We start from the raw sequence: 24,377 nt of genomic DNA, 5'->3' as shown, positions 1-24,377 counted from the left end.
GATATGGACACACGCTCACACACACACACACACACACACACACAGATATGGATACACGTCACTCACACATACACACACACACAGATATGGACACACACACACAGATGGACATACACATCGAGTTATGGACATCATCACACACACACACACACATGCAGTCAGTTATGATGATGAGGCAAACTGACATGGCTGTTTAGCCAACATCGCAGAGCTCCAACATAAACAGACACAAATCCCCCCCCTCCTTAATACTATGTTTAGTCATTCAGAAACCTGCCACTCTCGTGTCTCATTCTGTCGCTCTCTTCCCCCCTCTCTTCCCCCCTCTCTTCCCCCTCTCTCCCCCCTCTCTTCCCTCTCTCCCCCCTCTATTCCCCCTCTCTCTTCCCCCCCTCTCTTCCCCCTCTCTTCCTCACACCCACACACTCCTAGGTGGAGCTCAAGCGTCTAAAGAAGGAATTCCACTCGTTCTGTGTGGTGTGTCAGAGCTGTCTGTCAGTGGGCCAGGCTGAGATCAGAGACCAGGTGAGATCAGAGACCAGGTGAGGTCAGAGACCAGGTGAGGTCAGAGACCAGGTGAGAGCAGGGGGGGGGGGAACAATCTGACAAGGATGACAACGACGGGCTGTTTTTGTAAGGCTGCTCCAAACTAGTTGGTAGAGCTGTCTGGTATGGTAGCAGTCGTCACCCAGTGTGGGTGTGTGGGGGGATGATGTGTGGAACTCGACTGTGTGTGCGCATGCGCGGGGGTAGTGGTGGTCTAGTGGATAGTGAGTTGGACTGGTGATCGGAAGGTTGTGAGTTCAAATCCTGCCTGAAACACTAGTGGGCTCTTGAGTAAGGCACCATTCTCAGCCCATAGTGACTCCAGGGGGAATGTCCCTGTAATTGTAATTGTAAGTCGCTTTGGATTAGAAGCGTCTGCTAAATTCTAAATTCCAAATTCTAAATTCATATCATCTCCCCAGGCGTTTGAGCAGCTGTGTGACCTGTTGCTGCTGCTGGGTGTGGGGGCGATGAGTTCTCAGCCCGCCCTGCACACGCTGGCCTACCCCCCCTCCGACTCCCTCCGCTCTGAGATGGCCGCCTTCCTCCTGGACTATGTCTTCACTGAGCCTGAGGATGACGAGCTGCTTGGTAGGGAACATTACCTTACGTTACCAACATTCTCTCTCTCTCTCACCCATCCTTCCTGTCAATCTCTACTGTCTCTATTGCAGTAAAAAAAAATATATGAGTGGGACTCAAAAAAACGTAAAAAATATATTATATACCGGTGTATATGTTACGGTATATGTGGGAATACGGTTTATGTCGGCATTTCCCGGGGACATGGCAGCATAAAACGTCGACTTGGTACATGCTGGCATGTCTAACCCTAACCCTAGCACCCGAGCACCTAACCCTAGCACCTAACCCCAACCCTAGTTTTCCCACATGTACCGTATTCCCACATGTAGTGAAGTGAAGTGAAGTGAAACTTTATTTATATAGCGCCTTTCGTACACGGATGCAACTCAAAGCGCATTATATATATATATATATATACATCTCACATCTCATTCCTCTTTTTGTGCCCGCCCCCCTCTCTCTCTCTCTCTCTCTCTCTCTCTCTCTCTCTCTGGATAATGTCTTCTTTTGGCTCCTCTCTCCCTCAGATTTTTCAGAAGAGGAAGAAGCGGAGGAGTTGAACATATGTCGCCTCCAGCGGAGGAGAAAGCAGGAGTTGAACATATGTCGCCTCCAGCGGAGGAGAAACCAGTTGTCTGGCTTCTGTAAACTGGTCTTCTATGGAGTCCTGGACCTCAACGCTGCCACAGACATTTTCAAATACTACAGCAAGGTGGAGAAGAGAGGAAGGGAGGGAGGGAGGAGAGGATGAGGGCAGAAGGGTGGAGAGGGTAGGGCCTGAGGGAGGAGGGGATGAGGCCCGAGGGGAGAGAGAAATGGGTCAGAGGGAACGATAGAAGAGAAGATGATGGGAGGGAGGCAGAGAGGGGGATGAAGTAGGGGAGAGAGGAAGGAGAAATGGGAAGAGAGTAAGAGGATGGAAGAGAGGATGATTAGAGGGAAGGATGATGGAGAACTGGAGGAGAGAGAGGAGGAAGAGATCACCAAAAAAGGTAGCACTGGAAGGAAGAAGTGTGTGAGAAGGTGGAGGAGGGGTGAGAAGTTGTTCTTAGTATCAGTGAGGGGGCGGAATGAGTCAGAGGAGAGAGAGAGAGAGAGAGAGAGAGAGAGAGAGAGAGAGAGAGAGAGAGAGAGTGGGTGAGAAACGGATGGAAAGTTGAGAAAAGGATTGATTAAACACAGTGGTCAGAAGAATGAGAGGAGGATGACGACTCATTCTGTCACGTGTCTCTCTCCAGTTCTACAAAGACTACGGTGACATCATCAAGGAAACCTTGAGCAAAACCAGGCTCATCTGCCCCACGGAGAGCGCCAGCACTGTCTGTCTGACTCTGCAGCAGGTGTGTGTGTGTGCGTGTGCGCGTGTGTGTGTGTGTGCGCGCGTGTTTAAATAAACAATACCTCTGTATTACTGTGTGTAAGTGATGAGGGGTGGACTACTAATAGGGTGTGTGTGTGTGTGTGTGTGTTTGTTTGTTTGATTGTTTGAAAACTTTATTAGAAGATTTGCAGAAGTAGGTACATGAAAGTACATATTACATACAAGGTCAACTAAAAGGATAAAAACCCAAGAAAGCCACTGGCTTATTTCAATTGGGGTCCTTGATTTTCAATTCATCGTTACATGTAAGACAGACAGGAAAAAAAAAACTAGTACTATCTACAAGATAATACAGACAAATAACTATTACTATCTACAAGATAAAAATACATCCATCATGGGAAGAACAATACTAGATATACAATACAACAAAACATCAGGTATGTACAGCGGATAGGACAGGTGGGGACATACACCACAGGTGGGGGCGGGGGACAAAACACAAAGTATGTACAGTGGGTAGTTCGGGTCTTTTAATCTGTGTGTGCGCGTGTGCGTGTGTGTGCGCGCGTGTTTAAATAAACAATACCTCTGTATTACTGTGTGTAAGTGATGAGGGGTGGACTACTAATAGGGTGTGTGTGGTGTGTGGTGTGTGGTGTGTGGTGTGTGTGTGTGTGTGTGTGTGTGTGTGTTTCCTCAGCTGCTTGCTGCGCTGGCTCCAGAGGAGCGTGGTAGTGAGGAGTTGGGAGAGATCAGAGAGCTGGCCAAGAGACTGGCTATGAGCTTCGGCGTTGACCTGCATATGTCACTGATTACCCTGCATATGTCAGTAACACACACACACTCACACCTTCGTCTCTCTCTCTCTGTCTCTATCTGTCTCTGTCTCTCTCTCTCTTTGTGTCTCTATCTCTCTCTCTGTCCCTGTCTGTCGCTTTCTCTCTGTCTCTCTCTCTGTCTGTCTCTTTCTCTCTCTCTCTCTCTCTCTGCATCTTTCTCTCTCTGCCTCTTTCTCTCACTCTCTCTCTCTGCCTCTCTCTCTTTGCCTCTTTCTCTGTCTCTCTCTCTCTGTCTATTTCTCTCTCTGTGTCTGTCTTTTTATCTCTCTCTTTCTCTGTATCTTTCTCTCTGCATCTTTCTCTCTCTGCCTCTTTCTCTGTCTCTCTCTTTCTCTCTGCCTCTCTCTCTCTCTTTGTGTCTATCTCTCTCTCCGTCCCTGTCTGTCGCTTTCTCTCTGTCTCTCTCTCTCTGTCTGTCTCTTTCTCTCTCTCTCTCTCTGCATCTTTCTCTCTCTGCCTCTTTCTCTCGCTCTCTCTCTCTCTCTGCCTCTCTCTCTCTCTTTGCCTCTTTCTCTGTCTCTCTCTCTCTGTCTATTTCTCTCTGTGTCTGTCTTTCTATCTCTCTCTTTCTCTGTATCTTTCTCTCTGCATCTTTCTCTCTCTGCCTCTTTCTCTCTTTCTCTATCTCTCTCTCTCTCTTTGCCTCTTTCTCTCTCTCTCTCTCTCTTTCTCTCTCTCTCTATTTCTAACCTATGCAACATGGTGCAGTTTGTGCCACGTCTGTGTAGAACCATGTTTGGGTTGTTGATGTGTTCTCAGGAGCGGTATCCGGTTTGCGCTGCGCGACGCGGTGAAGGGGGAGGAGCCTCTGAACCTGCCCTTCCTGGAGATCCTCAGCGAGTTCAGCTTCAAACTCCTCCGTCAGGACCGCATTCAAGTGTGAGTCTTAACACACACATACACACACACACACACACACACACACACCACACACAAACACCACACACAAACACACACACGCCACACACACACACACACACCACTCACACATACACCACACACAACACACATACACCACACACACACACACACACACACACACACACACCGGCGTACATGAACACATGTCTTCATCCACACAAGCATCTATACATATGACTTGACATATGACATATATGATAGTGTGTTTGTGCACACAGACACTCACACAAATATTCAAATAACCACCCAATCAATCATCCCCCCTTTGCCCTCACTTGCAATAACTTCCACACCGGAACTCACACAAGATGTAGTAAGTACACGTGACATTAATATATATATATACTTGTAGGTTGTTCTTACTCTTTTTCCTCCATCCATCCATCCATTCGTCCCTCCCTCTCTCTATCCTCTCCAGGTCACGTTTCCTGAGAGCTGAGCTTCCCTCTGCTGCCCCCTCCTGGCCGTCCCTGAGTATGTACCAGCGTTCTCTGGACCCTGCTAAGAGGGTTAGGGTTAAGAGGAGGGTTAGGGAGAGGAGGAAAAGGAGAGCCCAGCACCGTCCCCCCGTAGCATCCCTGCATCCACGCACAGGAAGACCACACCCCGGGGTGGGTAACACACACACACACACACACACACTCATACTCACACAGACATTTACACACACACACACACACACTCACTTGTACTCACACTCACACTCACACTCACACACACACACACACACACACACACACACACACACTCACTTACACTCACACTCACACACACACACACACACACACTCATACTCACACAGACATTTACACACACACACTCACACTCACACTCACACTCACACTCACACACACACACACACACACACACACACACACACACACACTCACTTACACTCATACACACACACACTTTTAAATGTTTTGGTTTGTTCCAAAAACTTGACAAAAAAGAAAATGACATTCCATAAACATATATACAGTCTCCGTAATATCACAGGAGTACATACTATTTGGGAAAAGTGTGTAGGCCAGGGTTTGTTTAAATGAGAGAGGGGCCTGATTAATTAAGGCTGGGGTGGTGGCTGCTAAGGATTTAGGAGGTTTAACCTTTTGACCTCTCTCTCTCTCCAGGCTCAGCAGCGTCCAGTGCAAGCGGACGAGGGGTGTGGCAGGACAGCGGCAGCATCAGGGGTCGGGTGTCGGTGATGACATCCCGGGCGCCCCTCTCCCGGGTCCAGTCAGCCTCAGCCACTGTCCCTCTGTCGGCCTCGCTCACTCCCTCATCGGCCGACCGCCTCCACCTCTCTTCATCCTCCGCGTCGTCCCCGCCTGTGTCCCCGGTGTCATACACGTCTCCTGTGGGTCCCTCTGTCTCTGTCTGGTACGGGCTGAAGACAGACTTGAACTTGTCTGTGAAATACAAATAAAATGAATTTAAATAAACTGAATTAATTAGTAAATGTTAATGAGCTTCATGTGGCAAGGCATGCCGTAGAGTACAACAGCATGGCAGATACGTTGAACTGAATGTGGAAGTGCTGACATCCAGTATAGAGTGCAGAGGCCTAGACACAACATATCATATGAAGTGCTGACATCCAGTATAGAGTGCAGAGTCCTAGACACAACATATCATATGAAGTGCTGACATCCAGTATAGAGTGCAGAGGCCTAGACACAACATATCATATGAAGTGCTGACAGACATCCAGTATAGAGTGCAGAGTCCTAGACACAACATATCATATGAAGTGCTGACATCCAGTATAGAGCGCAGAGTCCTAGACACAACATATCATATGCATTCATACATCTAAATAATACAAATTCCATTATATTTATATAGTGGACCTTTAAGAAATGTACTCACCAGCATAAAAGACAGTTGGAGGGACAGTTATCAGTGTCCGGTACTGGCTGAAGCGAGGAGGAGGAGGAGGAGGCGTTGACCAGAAGGCTAGAGTGTGAAATACAAATAAAAATAATTAATATAAACTGAATTAATTAGTACATTTTGATGAGCTTCATGTGGCAAGGCGTACAGTATGTATATAGTGGACCTTCAAGAAATGTACTCACGAGGGGCACAGATAGTGTCAGTCTGTCTGAAACCAATGCGATCGACGGGATCTTGCCGTTTCTCCTTCGCAGTGTTGTATAACTTGGATATAGTGTGTATATCGGGAATCGACTTGCTCAGAATCCGTAGAAACATCTCACTTCTGGTTAGATGCAAAACTGCAATTTGTTGTCTGGTCTAATCTAATATAATCTCCAAATGTATACAAAATACAAATGTGGGAGTCTTGGGTCCTGAAATGCTAATGTTGAACTTTCATACCTGTATCTATACACACGCGTATGACATCACAATCCTGATGAATGCATGAATGAATGGTCTTTATTGTCATTGATATAGTACAGGTACCAAACAACGACATTTGGGAGGGGTGGCTCCCCTGGTGCTAGGAAACAAAAAAAAACAAAACAAAAAACAAGAAGGGAAAGGAGCTGGTTTACATAAATAAAGGCTATGTACACTATCCACTATACTATACTGTACAAATAAAACACTGTGCTGTACTCTATGCTATGCTATACCTATTCTAACATTTCCTATTCTCTGCAACCTTATGTACCCTAGGGTTGTCATATTGCACATAGTGTTATTGCACATTCATTTAAAGTGTCGCAGTTTGCAGGCTTGAAATGTACACATTTGTGCCTCAGCACTACACCTGATTTTCAATCCAGCAGCTGCCATCAATCCATCCAGACTGTCCAGGGCCCAGAACCTAGGTCTTTGCTGTGTTCAGGGCCTGGATGGCCCTGGGGTAGAAGCTGAGCTTCAGTCTGTTTGTCCTTGCGAACATGGTCCTGTACCGCCTGTTCGAGGGCAGCCGAGCAAAGTGTTCGTACCCAGGGTGGGATGGGTCTCTGGAGATCTTGGAGGCCTTCCTGAGGCAGCGTGTGTTGTACAGCTCTTCCAGAGAGGGGAGGGGGGCGCCGGTGATCTTCTGGGCCGTTCTCACGACTCTCTGTAGCGCATGATCTGTGACATCGTCCTCGGTAACCAGAACCAGAGCAGTGGGTTTGTCAGAGCTGTACAGTATGTTGACCAGTTGTACAGCAGTTTCAACCAGAAATAAATACACACATGAATAATAAATCCATACATAAATTAACGAAGTAAAAAACATGTATATCATGTATCATTATCATCAATATATGTATTATGTTTATTCTTTTATGCTTTCTTTCTTCACTGGTAATCAGCAACAGTGGGCTGACTAATGTGCTTGATTGCTATTATGACATCATCATCACTGAAGGCTCTATGGTGGTTCTCAAACTTTTCACACCAAGTACCACCTCAGAAAATATGTGTCTCTCCAAGTACCACCAGTATGACTGATGTTAACAGCCAATGCAACATATACACATTGGGGTACAATCAGATTTTAAAACTTCCACACAGACTCTACCAAACATGCAAGGGGCAGCACCTCGGCTCCAACACACTCACAAGTGCTAAGAATAAGTCACAGAGCAACTGTATTTTACACACACACACACACACACACACACACACACACACAGTGCAAGTGCTGAACAGTAAGAATATAACAATGTTATTTCATTCTCCAACAGCATGTGAGAATTCAAGAACTCAAGAACTGCATTTCAAACACACACACACACACACACACACAGTAATAGAAATGACTCAACATTATGAATCACATTTTAATTTTCAAGTGAGTAGGCTACATCAAGAACTGCACACACACACACACTCACTCACACTCACACACACACTCACTCACACTCACACACACACACACACACACACACACACACACACACACACACAGTTGTCTATTGACAACTCACCTAATGAGAAGGATGCTTGTTTCTTTGAACACAGAGTGATATCTGGGTAAATGCTGCTGTCAAGTCTGGCTCAGCTCCATTCTGTTTCTAGCTACATGTTGTCTTCATGGCAGCGAGAGAAGAGCAGCTTTTCTCACACAGGGAGGTGGTCGCAACGGGAAGGAGAGAGAGCACGGCTTTGTCCAACAGCTCAGGGGATTCATGTTTCATGTAACTGGCAGCATCTTTTCTAACTATTGTGGTCTTCGTTGTGCTGCTAGTAGGCCTAACGTTGCTATGGAGACGTTAGCACTCGGCTCAGTCTGTCTGTCTTCTTCTTCAGCTAACTCCGGTTCTGACATTAGGCCTACTGCCTAAGTTACAATTATGAGCGTCTTTGAGTGTCTAGAAAAGCGCTATATAAGTCTAATGTATTATTATTATTATTACTATTATTATTACTATTATTATGATCAACAGGCCGACTAGCTTGCCATCCACTCTTGAATATACAGGTGCAACTCAAAAAATTAGAATATCGTGCAAAAGTTAATTTATTTCAGTAATTCAACTTAAAGGGTTAAACTTAGATATTATATAGACTCATTACATGCAAAGCGAGATATTTCAAGCCTTTATTTGTTATAAATTTGATGATTATGGCTTACAGCTTATGAAAACCCCAAATTCAATATCTCAGAAAATTAGAATATTGTGAAAATGTTCAATATTGTAGGCTCAAGTGTTACACTCTAATCAGCCAATTAATCCAAAACACCTGCAAAGGGTTCCTGAGCCTTTAAATGGTCTCTCAGTCTGGTTCAGTAGAATTCACAATCATGGGGAAGGCTGCTGACCTGACAGTTGTGCAGAAAACCATCATCGACACCCTCCACAAGGAGGGAAAGCCTCAAAAGGTAATTGCGAAAGAAGTTGGATGTTCACAAAGTGCTGTATCAAAGCACATTAATAGAAAGTTAAGTGGAAGGAAAAAGTGTGGAAGAAAAAGGTGTACAAACAACAGGGATGACCGCAGCCTGGAGAGGATTGTCAGGAAAAGGCCATTCAAATGTGTGGGGGAGCTTCACAAGGAGTGGACTGAGGCTGGAGTTAGTGCATCAAGAGCCACCACACACAGACGGATCCTGGACATGGGCTTCAAATGTAGCATTCCTCTTGTAAACCGCTCCTGAACAACAAACAACGTCAGAAGCGTCTGAACTGGGCTAAAGAAAAAAAGAACTGGTCTGTTGCTCAGTGGTCCAAAGTTCTCTTCTCTGATGAGAGCACATTTTGCCTCTCATTTGGAAACCAAGGTCCCAGAGTCTGGAGGAAGAATGGAGAGGCACACAACCCAAGACACTTGAAGTCCAGTGTGAAGTTTCCACAGTCTGTGTTGATTTGGGGAGCCATGTCATCTGCTGATGTTGGTCCACTGTGCTTTATTAAGTCCACAGTCAACGCAGCCGTCTACCAGGACATTTTAGAGCACTTCATGATTCCTTCAGCAGACAAGCTTTATGGAGATGCTGACTTCATTTTCCAGCACGACTTGGCACCTGCCCACACTGCCAAAAGTAGCAAAACCTGGTTAAATGACGATGGGATTCCTGTGCTTGATTGGCCAGCAAACTCGCCTGACCTGAACCCCATAGAGAACCTTTGGGGCATTGCCAAGAGAAAGATGAGAGACATGAGGCCGAACAATGCAGAAGAGCTGAAGGCCGCTATTGAAGCATCCTGGTCTTCCATAACACCTCAGCAGTACCACAGGCTGATAGCATCCATGCCACGCCGCATTGAGGCAGTAATTCATGCAAAAGGGGCCCAAACCAAGTACTGAGTACATATGCATGATTATACTTTTCAGAGGGCTGACATTTCTGTATTTAAAATCCTTTTCTCATTGATTTCATGTAATATTCTGATTTTCTGAGATATTGAATTTGGGGTTTTCATAACCTGTAAGCCATAATCATCAAATTGATAACAAATAAAGGCTTTAAATATCTCGCTTTGCATGTAATGAGTCTATATAATATATACGTTTAACCCTTTAAGTTGAATTACTTAAATAAATGAACTTTTGCACGATATTCTATTTTTTTTAGTTGCACCTGTAAATGCTCGCGCTCATCAGGGTTGCCAGATGGGATTGACAATTTCCAGCCTAAAAACAGCTAAATCCACAAAAAAACAGCCTAAAACCTATATTGTCAGAAAACCTGTAATTACTATTGATAGGGCTGAATAAGGTTTTCATAATGTTGAATCAGCCTGTCTCTGGGCTCTGTTAATGATTGTGTGACCCTTGTACTCTGGACACTGTTTGTGAACTTTTCCTCCCCTGCTTATCAGATTTCCATGACACTTTTCGAAAACAGGTTTTGGTCGCCTCACGGCCACGTCTGTTAAATGATTCGTTCTGAACACCACCCACTTTTCTAGGACACTGATAGGATCACCACTGCCTCCTCCTTTGCATTCTGTATGAGAATAATGACATGTGTGCCTTTCTGTTAAAGAATAAAATGACCTGCTCCTTGCAAGATAAGGCAGTCTGAATTCGGAGTCTCTAGGGGGAGACTTCGCATTCATTCTCCTTGCAAGAGAATGGCGATCATGATGAACTCCGTGTCTCTTTGTTGTTTAAAGTCTACTACGGTCTGTTTGAACTAGCGACGGGTTAGCATGGCTTGCTTTACAAACAAGCTGAACAGAATATAGCATTTAAGCCCAGAACCACAACCCGACAACTATTACACATTGTATGTAGCTACTAGGGTGTGTGTTTTAACTTCACACATTTTGTAACTTTCAGGCACTGACGTTTTGATGGGCAGACGCCTAAATGCTATTTATCCAGCCCAACCCGCCCAAATGCTCCGGCCCAGTGTGATCAAAAGTAGCCCATTCGGCGGTAACCCATCCCATCTGGCAACCCTGGCGTTCATATGCGCGCTGGTAGTAAAGTTGCCAAAAACTGCCAAACTTTTATTCTGCTTCTATACCAAAAAAAACTGATGTTAAATACCATTCGTTGTATATTGATAGTAGGTCTGTGGTTTTAAACTGATTATAAGAATCATTCTAGTGATATGGGTATTGTAACCCATCCTTGTACATCCAGGTACAAACCCTGCAAGATAGGTTAATTTAGATCCAACATATTCAAATGTTCCTGTAAATTGCAAAACGTAAGTATAGAAACTACTTATGAAATACTGAATAAAAGGAATAAGTAACACATTATCCAGTATCAACATGCATACAATTATCAGTGAAGACGTTGATGTATTTGTATTGCTTCATGACTTGACAAGTTCATGTTATAAAAAAAACAATGGCTCGTCGTTTTAGTAACCTTATAACCAGACTTGATAAGCTCTGCAGTATGACAGTACAAAGGTAGATCTGTGGTTAATAAGTAAAACATTTGTGGCCATTGGCTTAGATGTCAAAGGGTTAAGTATATCGGCCTCCTATTAATGTGTCTGTGTCCCATACATGACAAATAATTGATCTCTGTTGCACACTCAAAATATAAATATTTGCATACAGCATAGAGATGAGTGTGGCTCACAGTTGGAAACATGCATTATTAGTTGGAGACTTTCATACAATCAAATTGGCTCAGACTGCAGATTGATAGTGATCTGATAGCTGATAGCAATAACAGATTGATAGCTGTTATTGTGACTGCGTCCCTCCCTACCTACCAGGATGTACCTTGCAGGCTAAACAATGCAGGTGTGAAATTGGGTCAACTAGAGGTGGAGGAGTCATCTGCAGTGCATCGTCCCAACTAGAAGAACCGTTATTCAATGACTCCTGTTAACTTATCAATTATTTGGGATGTGTAGTCATCTCGTCCAGTTTTCGCTGTGAAAGTCGACACGACACAAACTACACATCCCATGTGTAGCATTCCAGCCGGACTTAGTATAGATGGTGAATCCTTATTAATAACTGATGGTCAATGATGCAGTTTAACCTTTTATTTACACGCACCAAAAGCACCATAGACACACCTCATATGACACACGACTCATTCTTGAGACCGTAGACCCATAGATGGAGCGAGCATAGCTCCTTTGAAGTAGCTCCTTGAGAGGACGTTGTGCTTGCTCTGCATCATAATCTCCATCGATCCCTGTAAGCCTCTCGTAGGCAATTTTCCTGATATCTGTTGTAACTGCCTCACATGCATCGACACAACGTCTCAATTCAGTTGACGGTGTGATGTGACCTCGTAGTTCCTCGTACCTGCTCATCACAGCCTCTTTCTCTTCTTCCAGAGTATCGACTAGAGATGCCAGCTCACTTTCGTTAAGGTCCGACTTGAGCTGCTCTCTTGACTTACGGGCTTGAACCTTCCACTGTTCGTACATTGAGCTAAGCCTTCTTTCCTTCCTCTGTGCCTCTTCCCTTTGCAGTCCAAGCATCTTGGGAGTCGGGTTCTTTGGCCGGGTTGAACGTCGGGGGCCTTCCCCTCCGTACTCCTGAAGTTGACTATGGAGGCTATTTAGAGTTTCTTCTTTGAGTTGAATATCCTTCTCTATGTGTTCTATCTCAGTAGTCTCTAATGTTTCTGAGAGAGCCTCTTTAAGACTTTGAATGTTATGCTGCAATTTAATTATCTGCTTCTCTAGCTCTAATTCAGGAGGAGGGTTACTTGGCTCTGTCATTTTAAAATGTTATTTAATTTAATGTATTAAATTTGGCTTAATAAATCTGATCTAATGAATCTGACCCTCAATAGCATTGGAAAACAAACACATATATATGACATCTAAGCAGCAAAATATCAAGATGATAATGCATCAACATTCAGTATGTTAAATCCCAGTATATAGACCTATTGTATATCTTAACTGTATAACTGTAATATTAAATAAACAAATGGCAATATACAGCAAACCTCTATGTCCTTGAAATATATACTAAATAAAGAACATTCAGTATATCAAATCACAATATGTGTACTTGAGTCACTCAACATTAAATAAAATAACAAATACATCAAACCAGGGTATCATTGACATTGGAACATAGGCTACTTAAGAAAATAAAAGATACCGTTTGTTGTCCAGTTGTTGACGTCCGTTTCTTCTTAAACCGTAAATGAAGATGAAGACATTAATGTTCTTGATGAAGATGAATTGTTCCTTTCGAGTGAATGTCCACCGTATCTGACCGTTGCATCAAATCCTTTGGTAGATGCATGTGTTGATGACGTATATGGTAAGAGGCATGTGTTGATGACGTATATGGTAAGAGGCATGTGTTGATGACGTATATGGTAACCTGCCGGCCGTACCACGTGACCGATTCGGGAAGTGGTTCGGATTTGGCGCGAGACTCGAAACATAAAAGGGACAGGTAAAGGCAGGTGAAATCATCAACAACAACAAAAAGAAACCACCTGAAGCCCAGCACTGTGGAGAAGTTGTTATTTTTAAATAAAAATGAATAAATGAATAAATTGTTGTTGTTCCTAGTAACACAAGCACATTTATTCAATTCAAAGCTTCACACACCAACGCCACGGTGTCATTATCACTCTGCCTGCTAGACATTTATTGTCCACTTGATGGCGCAGTAGAGCAAATGAAGCAACACGAAGCTTCGGCCCATGTGTGACGCAATTGGATGGAAAGCTTCAACAGTTCATGAAGCTTCATCTCGCCATCACTACAGATGTTGCATTGCTGCCGTAATGTTTGCCCTCTGTCACAGTTGTAAACTTAATAATCACTCGTAAGGTCTTCAGCTTCAGCACTGTGTGTGTTTACTGACTCCGCCATCTTAGATCGACTTCTCGTTCCCTGGTATCGCGGGAATAGACCACGTCGTCGTCGTCGTCTTCTTCACTTGTTTTGGTTTTAACGGCAGCGTGCGTCCTTGATGCTGCATTACTGCCCTCTGCTGGAGGCAGTTACCTCCTACAATGTCCGTTCTGTCATTTATTTATTCTTAGAATGTTAATAATATATCATATTATACTATCGAATGATCATAGAATGATCAAAAATATTTTTTTAAATAATAAAGTGAAAAAAAAGGAAAATGAATATAGTATATTACTATGTTCTTTTTTTTAAACCTTATTTATTTTTTCCTTAGAATGATAATATATCATATTATACTATATAATGATCACAGGGTTGATCACAGGGTTTTCCAACCCTGTACCAGTGGTAAATGAGTCCACAACCCCCTTCCTCTCATGGTAAATTGCTTCCATGTTCTAAGAATGTTGCATACATCCTAAATATTCAATTTGATGTCATAATGCACTCAAGCAGACATTATACATTGCAGTTAATGGAAGTTCTAGATTGCACAGCAAAATTCTAGAATGATTTGCAGAAATATTTTACTCCTGAAAATTAGTGTCTACCTTTAGTCTACCTGACGCCAGAGGTCAAATCTGAAGTGGTTCCACGTCTAAAAATGAAGTTTACAGTCTATAGAAACACTGTAGAAAGTTTCATGCTTTAGTCATAAAATGCACAATTGTTATGCCTATCAGCCTCACTACAAATGCAACTTACAGAGAAGCCACCCTTCTCTGCCCTCTCCCGCTCACTTGGCTTAATTCAGCCGCTACAATTGAGCCACTATCGCAGGGCGTAAATACAAAGCTCATTCTCAAGTATATTTGGTATTTATAGACTTTAGTACGTACACCATTTTATTTTGCCTGTCTGTGTGCGGCTCGCTGTGTCTCAATAGGCGTCGTTTTGGTTGAGCAATTCATGGCACTCGCCATACCTGCATAAAAAAAATTCCCCTGAAAATTGTATCTGAAACACGTGTTGTCATGTTGGTGATTTTATCCACAACGGTAACTCAACATCCTCCCGGCTCCATCTCACCCCCCCAGCCAGGCGCTGTAGTGGAGCGCAGGGTTACCAGACGGGATTGACAATTTCAAGCCCAACCAGTCTAAAAGCTGCCGAATCCACCCGGCCAGAGTGACCAAAAGTAGCCCAATCTGGCAACACTGGAGCCGGACATCGGTTCCTCAATAAACAAGCCATGAGTAACGTTAATGTTAAAACCTTGTCCACGATTCTCATTCATTCAGGTGGGTTAAACAAACTGTATAAACGCCATAATACTGTTGGTTCAAATGTAATATATTAATGAACAAGTTCATGTCATGTTGTGTCAGTACAAACATGTTCTAATTAAATTTTATTTTAGTGAAAAACCCGACCTAACGTCACCCGCGATTGTGAAGCTAACTGTAACAAGCTAGTTAGCGAATGTTAAAGGGTACAACAACAGCTAGTTTAATGTCAACCATGTCTCTATTCTCAATACTTTCTGTAATAATTGTACCACATTGGGGCCAGTAACACTAACTTGTGTGTGAGTATGAATGAATGAAAGCTTTATTTCGAACATGTGTAAAAAGAAATAGTTATAACAACAAAAGACAAAACAAAAACAAGAAAAAACAAAACAAAAACAAGAAAAAACAAAACAAAACAAAAAACACTATTTACTTAACATGTCCGAAAAGGAGTAGGAAGAAGCATAAGCTTATTTAATCCTACCCCTTCTCCAATAATCAGAGATTAATAATGAATAATCTGCAGTTGACTTCAATATTAATATAATATATATTTTAAATTAAATCAAATTTATTTACATATTTACCAACAATAGAAAACAGATCATGTAAATAAACAAATAATATGTGAAAACAACTGGTGACTATCAAAGCCCTTCTTCCTCCTAGTACCTGGTGAAAACCATGTTTTTATACCGCTTTTTGAACTGGGTCATGCTTGGACACCGCTTTAGCTCCACACTCAATCCGTTCCACAGCTTCACTCCACATATAGAAATACAAAAACGTTTTAACGTTGTACGTACATAAATATGTTTTAAATTTAACTCCCCCCTCAAATTATAACTCCCATCTCTATCAAAAAAAAAATTTCTTCATATTCCTAGGGAGTAGGTCGTTATTTGCTTTATACTAGGGCTGTCCCAAACGACTATTTTTCTAACGATTAATCTAGCGATTATTTTTTCGGTTAGTCGATTAGTCTAACGGCTAATTTATCGGTTAGTCTAACGATAATTTTTTTGACTGTTCGATTTTTTTATTTATAATAACGTATCATGTGTAGGCCCCTTAATTTCCACCTCACTGCTATGTTTAGCCAACTTGAATGCCAACATGGCCATTTAGAAGTCTGTCCATCACCACAACACATAGCTAGCTAGTAGCTACATAGCTAGCTAACGTTACTCTCGCTGCTATGTTATGATTAGCTAAATTGATGCTAACGTAGCATGCGAGCTACGAGCTACATAACGTACAGTAGGTGCGAGCACCACAATGACAATAGGCTACCATAGCTAGCCAGCTACATAGCTAACGTTACTAACACCAGAAGACAAGACATACAAACTGTGGTGAGCTACATTGCTTGTGTAACATTAGCTAGTAGCTATCCATTTTTCACTCATACACGGCCGGAAAAGTGAACAGAAATACAATGGTGACTTACGGTGCTATCAGCTAGCTAGCTAGCTAACAGCTACGGCTGTCTTCACAAAGAGCTCCAGGATGCTTTCGCTTGAGGTGCTCGTTCATTGCAGACGTACTGCTGTGATAGGCCATTTCATTTTTGCACAGTTTACAGACCACCACATTGTTTTCTTTTATTGTAAAGTACTCACACACTTTGGACGATCGTGGGCGAAGTCTTTTAGCTGCCGGCTCTGCCTCCATGTTTGCACTGGTCGCAGCCATTTTGTTTATTTACGACGCACTGACGCACATTACGCAAGTCGACGTATTGACGTAGTAGTCGATTACGTCGACGAATTGTAACAGCCCTACTTTATACATTATTTGTGCTGTTAGAAGGTGGACCAGATCCGTGAATTGTAATGTTTTTGATTTTAAGAATAATGAATTTGTGTGATCTCTATAACCGGAATTATGAATTAACCTTATGGCTCTTTTTTTGCAATATTAATAGTGATTGTAGTCTACATTTATAAGTGTTGCCCCAAACCTCCGCACAATAATTTAAATATGGTAAAAGCAGTGAGCAGTAGAGAGTGTGGAGTGATTTATGGTCCAGAACGTGTCTTGCCTTACTCAGTACTGAAATGCTTCTTGACAGTTTATTTCGGACATTATTTATATGAGATGACCAGCTTATTCTATCATCAATTATCACACCAAGAAACTTAATTTCATGAACTCTTTCAATGTCCACACCATCTACCTGTATCTGTACTTGAGTATTCATTTTATAATTACCAAATAACATGTAGTTAGTTTTGCTTAGGTTTAATGATAATTTGTTTATGTCAAACCATCTTTTTAATTTGCACATTTCTGAAGTAATCATCTCCATTAGCTCCTTTAAATTCCCCCCAGAACAAAAGATATTTGTATCATCTGCGAATAGTACTAATTTTAATGTTTTTGATACCTTGCAAATATCATTTATATAAAGAATAAACCGTTTCGGACCCAATACTGACCCTTGGGGGACGCCACAAGCAATGTCCAAGCATGACGATGAATACTCTCCCAACTTCACAAATTGTTTCCTGTCTCTTAAATAACTTCTCACCCAGTGCAATGCTACCCCCCTGATCCCATACCGTTCGAGTTTATTGATTAATATGTTGTGATTGATTGTGTCGAAAGCTTTTTTAAGATCAATGAATACTCCAACTGCATACTGTTTGTGGTCTATAGCGTTTGTAATTCCCTCGATTGATTCAGTAAGTTATATGTGTGTGTGCAAGCATGTTTTTGATATCGTCAATCGTCTCACTTGTAATAGGTGAGCTGTAACACAAATATGCCAGTGAGAAAAAGGAAAATGGACATAAGGAGCTTTTTTGGTCAAAAAGGGCAGCAGAGACACGTACAGGACACAGGTGAGGTCTTACAATACTAGTGTTTTAACAGTGCAGTTGATTTAGAGTTGAGAATAGCTAAATCTGTAATGTTTTGTTTCTAAGGAGATTGAACCAGGTCCACCTGCTAGGAAAGATGTAGATTACTACCTACATACTGTAGCTGTCTCCTTTATTAATTACCTTAATGTAATATAAGTCAATTGTATAGAAACAACTCACCAAAATAGACTATTGCACAACTGATTTGAAACCCCCCCTATTCTGTACCTTGCCATACCTTGGCTTTTGCTGAAATGACACCACTGGTCTCATAGCCTATTGGAAATGTATTGCGTGTGTGAGTGAGAGATTTTGTGAGCCTGCATGTATGATGTGGCTCTTTCTGGTACCCCAACAATTCTTTGGGGCTCTTAGTCTCCAACTGGTTGGCCACCCCTGGGGCCTCATTTATAAAAAGGTACTTTAACGTCATCTTTGACTTTCACGTAAGCACATTTTTCTAAACGGACATAAGCATTATTTATAAAACGAGCTGCGCTTGTTTAACATTGCGTACGTGCTTCCTTCTATAAATACCAAATATACTTTAAATTTAACGCAGGTGAATAGCGGCTGAATTAAGCCAAGTGCTAAAATATAGGGTAGGCGTTCGTCTGGAAGCGGGAGAGGGCAGAGAAGGGTGATTTAATGTTTGATTACTAACCAGGCAAATGCTTGTACTCAAGTTGTAAAAGAAAATAATTTCTTAACTCATTTTCTCCGCTGATAACAACATCGTTAATTTTATTACGAGCCACATTCACTTCGCATGAATTACAGTATAGGCAGTGCGGCTCACATGCCTGTAATAACTCCGCATAAACAGTAGGTAATACCCAACGTAGAGCTACGATCGTTTCCAGAGCAGTGGTATGGTTACTCTCCTGTGTGTGTTCTCTGATGCATCTTCAGGCTTCCTCCTTCACTAAAACTCTTCCCACACTGGGAGCAGTGGTATGGTTTCTCTCCGGTGTGTATTCTCTGATGCTTCTTCAGGTCTCCTGCTTCACTAAAACTCTTCCCACACTGGGAGCAGTGGTATGGTTTCTCTCCTGTGTGTATTCTCTGATGCCTCTTCAGGGCTCCTGCTTCACTAAAACTCTTCCCACACTGGGAGCAGTGGTATGGTTTCTCTCCTGTGTGTGTTCTCTGATGAATCGTTAGATGTCCTGCTTTATTGAACCTCTTCCCACACTGGGAGCAGTGGTATGGTTTCTCTCCGGTGTGGATTCTCTGATGCTTCTTCAGGTCTCCTGCTTCACTAAAACTCTTCCCACACTGGGAGCAGTGGTATGGTTTCTCTCCGGTGTGTATTCTCTGGTGAATCTTTAGATATCCTGCTGTACTGAAACTCTTATCACATTGGGAGCAGTGGTATGGTTTCTCTCCGGTGTGTGTTCTCTGATGAATCGTTAGATGTCCTGCTGTATTGAAACTCTTCCCACACTGGGAGCAGTGGTATGGTTTCTCTCCTGTGTGTGTTCTCTGATGCATCTTCAGGCTTCCTCCTTCACTAAAACTCTTCCCACACTGGGAGCAGTGGTATGGTTTCTCTCCGGTGTGTATTCTCTGATGCTTCTTCAGGTCTCCTGCTACACTAAAACTCTTCCCACACTGGGAGCAGTGGTATGGTTTCTCTCCTGTGTGTGTTCTCTGATGCATCTTCAGGCTTCCTCCTTCACTAAAACTCTTCCCACACTGGGAGCAGTGGTATGGTTTCTCTCCGGTGTGTATTCTCTGATGCTTCTTCAGGTCTCCTGCTACACTAAAACTCTTCCCACACTGGGAGCAGTGGTATGGTTTCTCTCCGGTGTGTATTCTCTGATGCTTCTTCAGGTCTCCTGCTACACTAAAACTCTTCCCACACTGGGAGCAGTGGTATGGTTTCTCTCCGGTGTGTGTTCTCTGATGAATCGTTAGATGTCCTGCTGTATTGAAACTCTTCCCACACTGGGAGCAGTGGTATGGTTTCTCTCCTGTGTGTGTTCTCTGATGCATCTTCAGGCTTCCTCCTTCACTAAAACTCTTCCCACACTGGGAGCAGTGGTATGGTTTCTCTCCGGTGTGTATTCTCTGATGCTTCTTCAGGTCTCCTGCTTCACTAAAACTCTTCCCACACTGGGAGCAGTGGTATGGTTTCTCTCCTGTGTGTATTCTCTGATGCCTCTTCAGGGCTCCTGCTTCACTAAAACTCTTCCCACACTGGGAGCAGTGGTATGGTTTCTCTCCTGTGTGTGTTCTCTGATGAATCGTTAGATGTCCTGCTTTATTGAACCTCTTCCCACACTGGGAGCAGTGGTATGGTTTCTCTCCGGTGTGGATTCTCTGATGCTTCTTCAGGTCTCCTGCTTCACTAAAACTCTTCCCACACTGGGAGCACTGGTATAGTTTCTCTCCGGTGTGTATTCTCTGATGCTTCTTCAGGGCTCCTGCTTCACTAAAACTCTTCCCACACTGGGAGCACTGGTATGGTTTCTCTCCGGTGTGTATTCTCTGATGCTTCTTCAGGGCTCCTGCTTCACTAAAACTCTTCCCACACTGGGAGCACTGGTATGGTTTCTCTCCGGTGTGTATTCTCTGATGCTTCTTCAGGGCTCCTGCTTCACTAAAACTCTTCCCACACTGGGAGCAGTGGTATGGTTTCTCTCCTGTGTGTGTTCTCTGATGAATCGTTAGATGTCCTGCTTTATTGAACCTCTTCCCACACTGGGAGCAGTGGTATGGTTTCTCTCCGGTGTGTATTCTCTGATGCTTCTTCAGGGCTCCTGCTTCACTAAAACTCTTCCCACACTGGGAGCACTGGTATGGTTTCTCTCCGGTGTGTATTCTCTGATGCTTCTTCAGGGCTCCTGCTTCACTAAAACTCTTCCCACACAGTGGGCAGCGGTAGGTCTTCTCTCCGGTGTAAGTCTGTGGGTGTGTTTTAAGGTGATTCTTCCGCCTCGAGCTCCTGTGTTGTTGATGGTTTCCTGGTGTGGTGGAGCTGGGCTCGCTGTCTGAACCTGGGTTGGAGCTCTGCTGGTCTGTAAGAATAGGAACATATACAGGGTTACATAGGCAAGTTTATTTGTATAGCACATTTGATACAACAAGGGCAATTCAAAGTGCTTTACATACAGCATTAGGATATTAAGAAAAAAAATATATAAATTAAATCTCAACATTTAACAAGATAATAGGCAATATATACAAATATATGAATTAAAGTGTTCTCTATCTAAGTATGTCTCTCAGAGAGATAAACCTCTGCACCTCCTACAAGCATCGTACCACCATACAGGATTACGGTCAGATTATCACGGGGAGTGGCTGCACGGATGATGCAGAAGAGGTTGATTATCATTATTAAAAAATAATAGTAATAAATATGCTAATATTTGAAAATGTATATACATTATATACTGTATCATAAATACACTTTATACACAGTATATACTGTATCATAAATACATTTGTATTTGTTCCATGAAAATCCATTGAGGATTACAGACAATCAAATGTAGGCTACTGCAAGTACTTTGCTGCGATAGCTATCGCGAGACCTACTGTACAGTTTATCATTCATAACTGTCTGTACATAGACATATAATATCCTATCACTACTGTGTATGTAACTGGGGTAAAACCTGTTATAGAAATAGCTTTATACAAGGTAGATTTAGAACATGTCAGGATACTGGGTAGTAGAACGCACTTATCTCGGAAAAGTCATGAAAGGAGGGTCCTGAAATTTGATCGACTTCAAAGGTAGAATTTATTTTTACTCACTAAATCAAATGACCGTTCTAGTGTTAATGACCCCACCCATGGCTGTTCTAGTGTTAATGACCCCACCCATGGCTGTTCTAGTGTCAATGACCCCACCCATGGCTGTTCTAGTGTTAATGACCCAACCCATGGCTGTTCTGGTGTTAATGACCCCACCCGTGGCTGTTCTAGTGTTAATGACCCCACCTCGTTCAAAGCTCTGAATAATTGTGTGACAGTAGAGTGCAGTAGAGTGCAGTAGAGAGCAGTAGAGGGCAGTAGAGAGCAGTAGAGGGCAGTAGGGGGCAGTAGAGTGAAGTAGAGGGCAGTAGAGGGCAGTAGAGGGCAGTAGAGAGCAGTAGAGAGCAGTAGAGGGCAGTAGAGGAGAGGAGAGAGCAGTAGAGGGCAGTAGAGAGCAGTAGAGAGATGTAGAGAGCGGTAGGAGAGGAGAAGGCAGTAGAGAGCAGTAGAGGGCAGTAGAGGGCAGTAGAGGGCAGTAGAGGGCAGTAGAGGGCAGTAGAGGGCAGTAGAGAGATGTAGAGAGCGGTAGGAGAGGAGAGGGCAGTAGAGAGCAGTAGAGGGCAGTAGAGGGCAGTAGAGAGCAGTAGAGGAGAGGGCAGTAGAGGGCAGTAGAGGGCAGTAGAGAGCAGTAGAGGGCAGTAGAGAGCAGTAGAGTGCAGTAGAGAGCAGTAGAGGGCAGTAGAGAGCAGTAGAGGGCAGTAGAGTGCAGTAGAGAGCAGTAGAGTGCAGTTGCTATTTCAATCATATTTCTCTCTTGTCTGTTTTTATTATGTTTTATTCCCCAATTTTTAAAACTGATTCACTTACTTTAGACAAATATAGTAAGTCACTTTGGATAACGGTGTTTACATGTGGCTGTCCTGTAGTCCAGGACTGGGTTAGATTGGGGAACTAGCCCTGATATATCAACCCCACACAGCGGGAGAGAGCAGGACTGTCAGACGATGCAGGTACTGACTGACTCACACTGCACTGGCAGCATTGGTTTTACAACAGTGCAATGACACTCACCAATAACAAAGACTCACCATCCATCTCACTGTCTTTCATCTCTACTCTTCCTCTGTCCTCTTGATTCACCATCACTCCCTCCTCCCTCCTTTGGTCTCCTCCATCCTCTTCTTTCACCATCACACCATTCTCCTCTACATCCTCTTCCTCCAGCTTCACTGCCACCATCTCTGGACCCCACTGTGGGCTTTTCAGGGCTGGAGAACCACGGCCAGATCCAGGGGACTCGGTGCATTCTGGTTCATACATAGTTACCATGGTTACATGAGCTGAAGAGGACCTGCGGCTGGAAACACTGGAGGCAGAAACAATGCAGGTCGATTAGACATGACAGACAAACAGTTCACTGAACTCCCATCTAGACTGACAGGACACGTCCTGCAAATGCAATAATAATATTACTGATTGCATTTGCTGTAATTTAAGGGTCTGGAAAGTAAACATTAAATGGTTCCAATTGTATTTTGTGTCCAGGAAAAATGTTAACACATAATAAACGATGAAAATAATCTTCTAGTTAGGTGTTAGCGTTAGCAGCATGTGTTAGCGTTAGCAGCATGTGTTAGGGGTTAGCAGCACGTGTTAGCGTTAGCAGCATGTGTGACTTACTGATCAGTTGTAGCACAACGGTGTTGGTCTGGTCTTCTAATTCGCTGCTGTATTTTCACAATATCAGCCGTGTTTAGTTTTTTCCCACACTGGACGTAGCACTGGCGCATGTCGTCATGACCACAACTATGTTTCCTTTGCTCAGAGGTTTGCCCTGCCGCTGTCCTTCTCTGCTGCTCCTGTAATCCAATCACTGAGCTGCTCTTGTGACCACCTGACTCAGAATGTGATTGGTCAGCTCTAGCGCGGCCTGTGGTTGGCCTTTGCTGAGAGGAATTCCTACCATAGCACTCTTCGATCTTGACCTCCTGACCTCCAGTCTTGACCTCTGAACTGCCGTAACTGTCACTATCCATGTCATTACTGTCACTATCCATGTCATTACTGTCACTATCCATGTCATTCGCTGCTTCAGAGAGGTGACGCCCTGACGCAGATCTGCTGAGCATCTCATCTTTGGCCTTTTGGTTTTTGATAAAGTCCCGTAGAAACCTGTCCCACGGTGTGTCGTACTCTTCTTTAATGTTGGGAGAGTGATGGTCCCTGTGGGTGGGAGGTGGTGGTGGTGGCTGGAGCCTAATAAGATTGTCCTTCCGGTGGTTCTGTCCTTCTGCCTCTGCAACAGGGGACCCAAGGTGTGTCCTCTGGCTCTCTGACACTGAGTAAGCAGAAGCATCCATCTCTCTGCCCAGATGGACAGTTCACAGTGCAGGGAATCCTACCAACACAGATGATCAAAATATTAAAACAGAGTGACGAATTTAATCAAAACATTGAACATTTCTTTTTCCAGAATTGGAAAACAGTAGCCAAGCTACAGTTAGGTCCATTTGGACTCTTTGACAGAACTGTTGTTATTTTAGTTGTTTACCAAAACATATTCAAGTTATAGAATGAATATGGCCTTAAAGAGCAGACTGTCAAACACCCTCTTTAATTTGAGGGTAT

The 24,377-nt window shown here is 43.3% G+C and overlaps 2 protein-coding genes across 2 annotated transcripts in view; both read left to right on the top strand.

Moving 5' to 3' along the window:
• The window catches only part of LOC308153097 (cohesin subunit SA-1-like), a gene marked incomplete at both ends in the record, with an annotated part of 16,356 nt that extends 12,179 nt beyond the window's left edge, over window positions 1-4,177 (top strand). The window contains 6 exons of the mRNA XM_080526193.1: window positions 433-525; window positions 969-1,137; window positions 1,659-1,843; window positions 2,370-2,471; window positions 3,156-3,280; window positions 4,054-4,177. Coding sequence (XP_080382319.1) covers window positions 433-525; window positions 969-1,137; window positions 1,659-1,843; window positions 2,370-2,471; window positions 3,156-3,280; window positions 4,054-4,177 — 798 coding nt within the window. The remainder of the gene's footprint in view (window positions 1-432; window positions 526-968; window positions 1,138-1,658; window positions 1,844-2,369; window positions 2,472-3,155; window positions 3,281-4,053) is intronic.
• The window catches only part of LOC308153242 (cohesin subunit SA-1-like), a gene marked incomplete at both ends in the record, with an annotated part of 205,898 nt that overhangs the window by 106,662 nt on the left and 74,859 nt on the right, over window positions 1-24,377 (top strand). The window lies entirely within an intron of this gene.

Source organism: Nansenia antarctica (genome assembly GCF_963989245.1).
Source record: "Nansenia antarctica genome assembly, chromosome: 3".
NCBI lineage: Eukaryota > Metazoa > Chordata > Actinopteri > Argentiniformes > Microstomatidae > Nansenia > Nansenia antarctica.
This window is presented reverse-complemented; position numbering and strand designations above follow the sequence as displayed.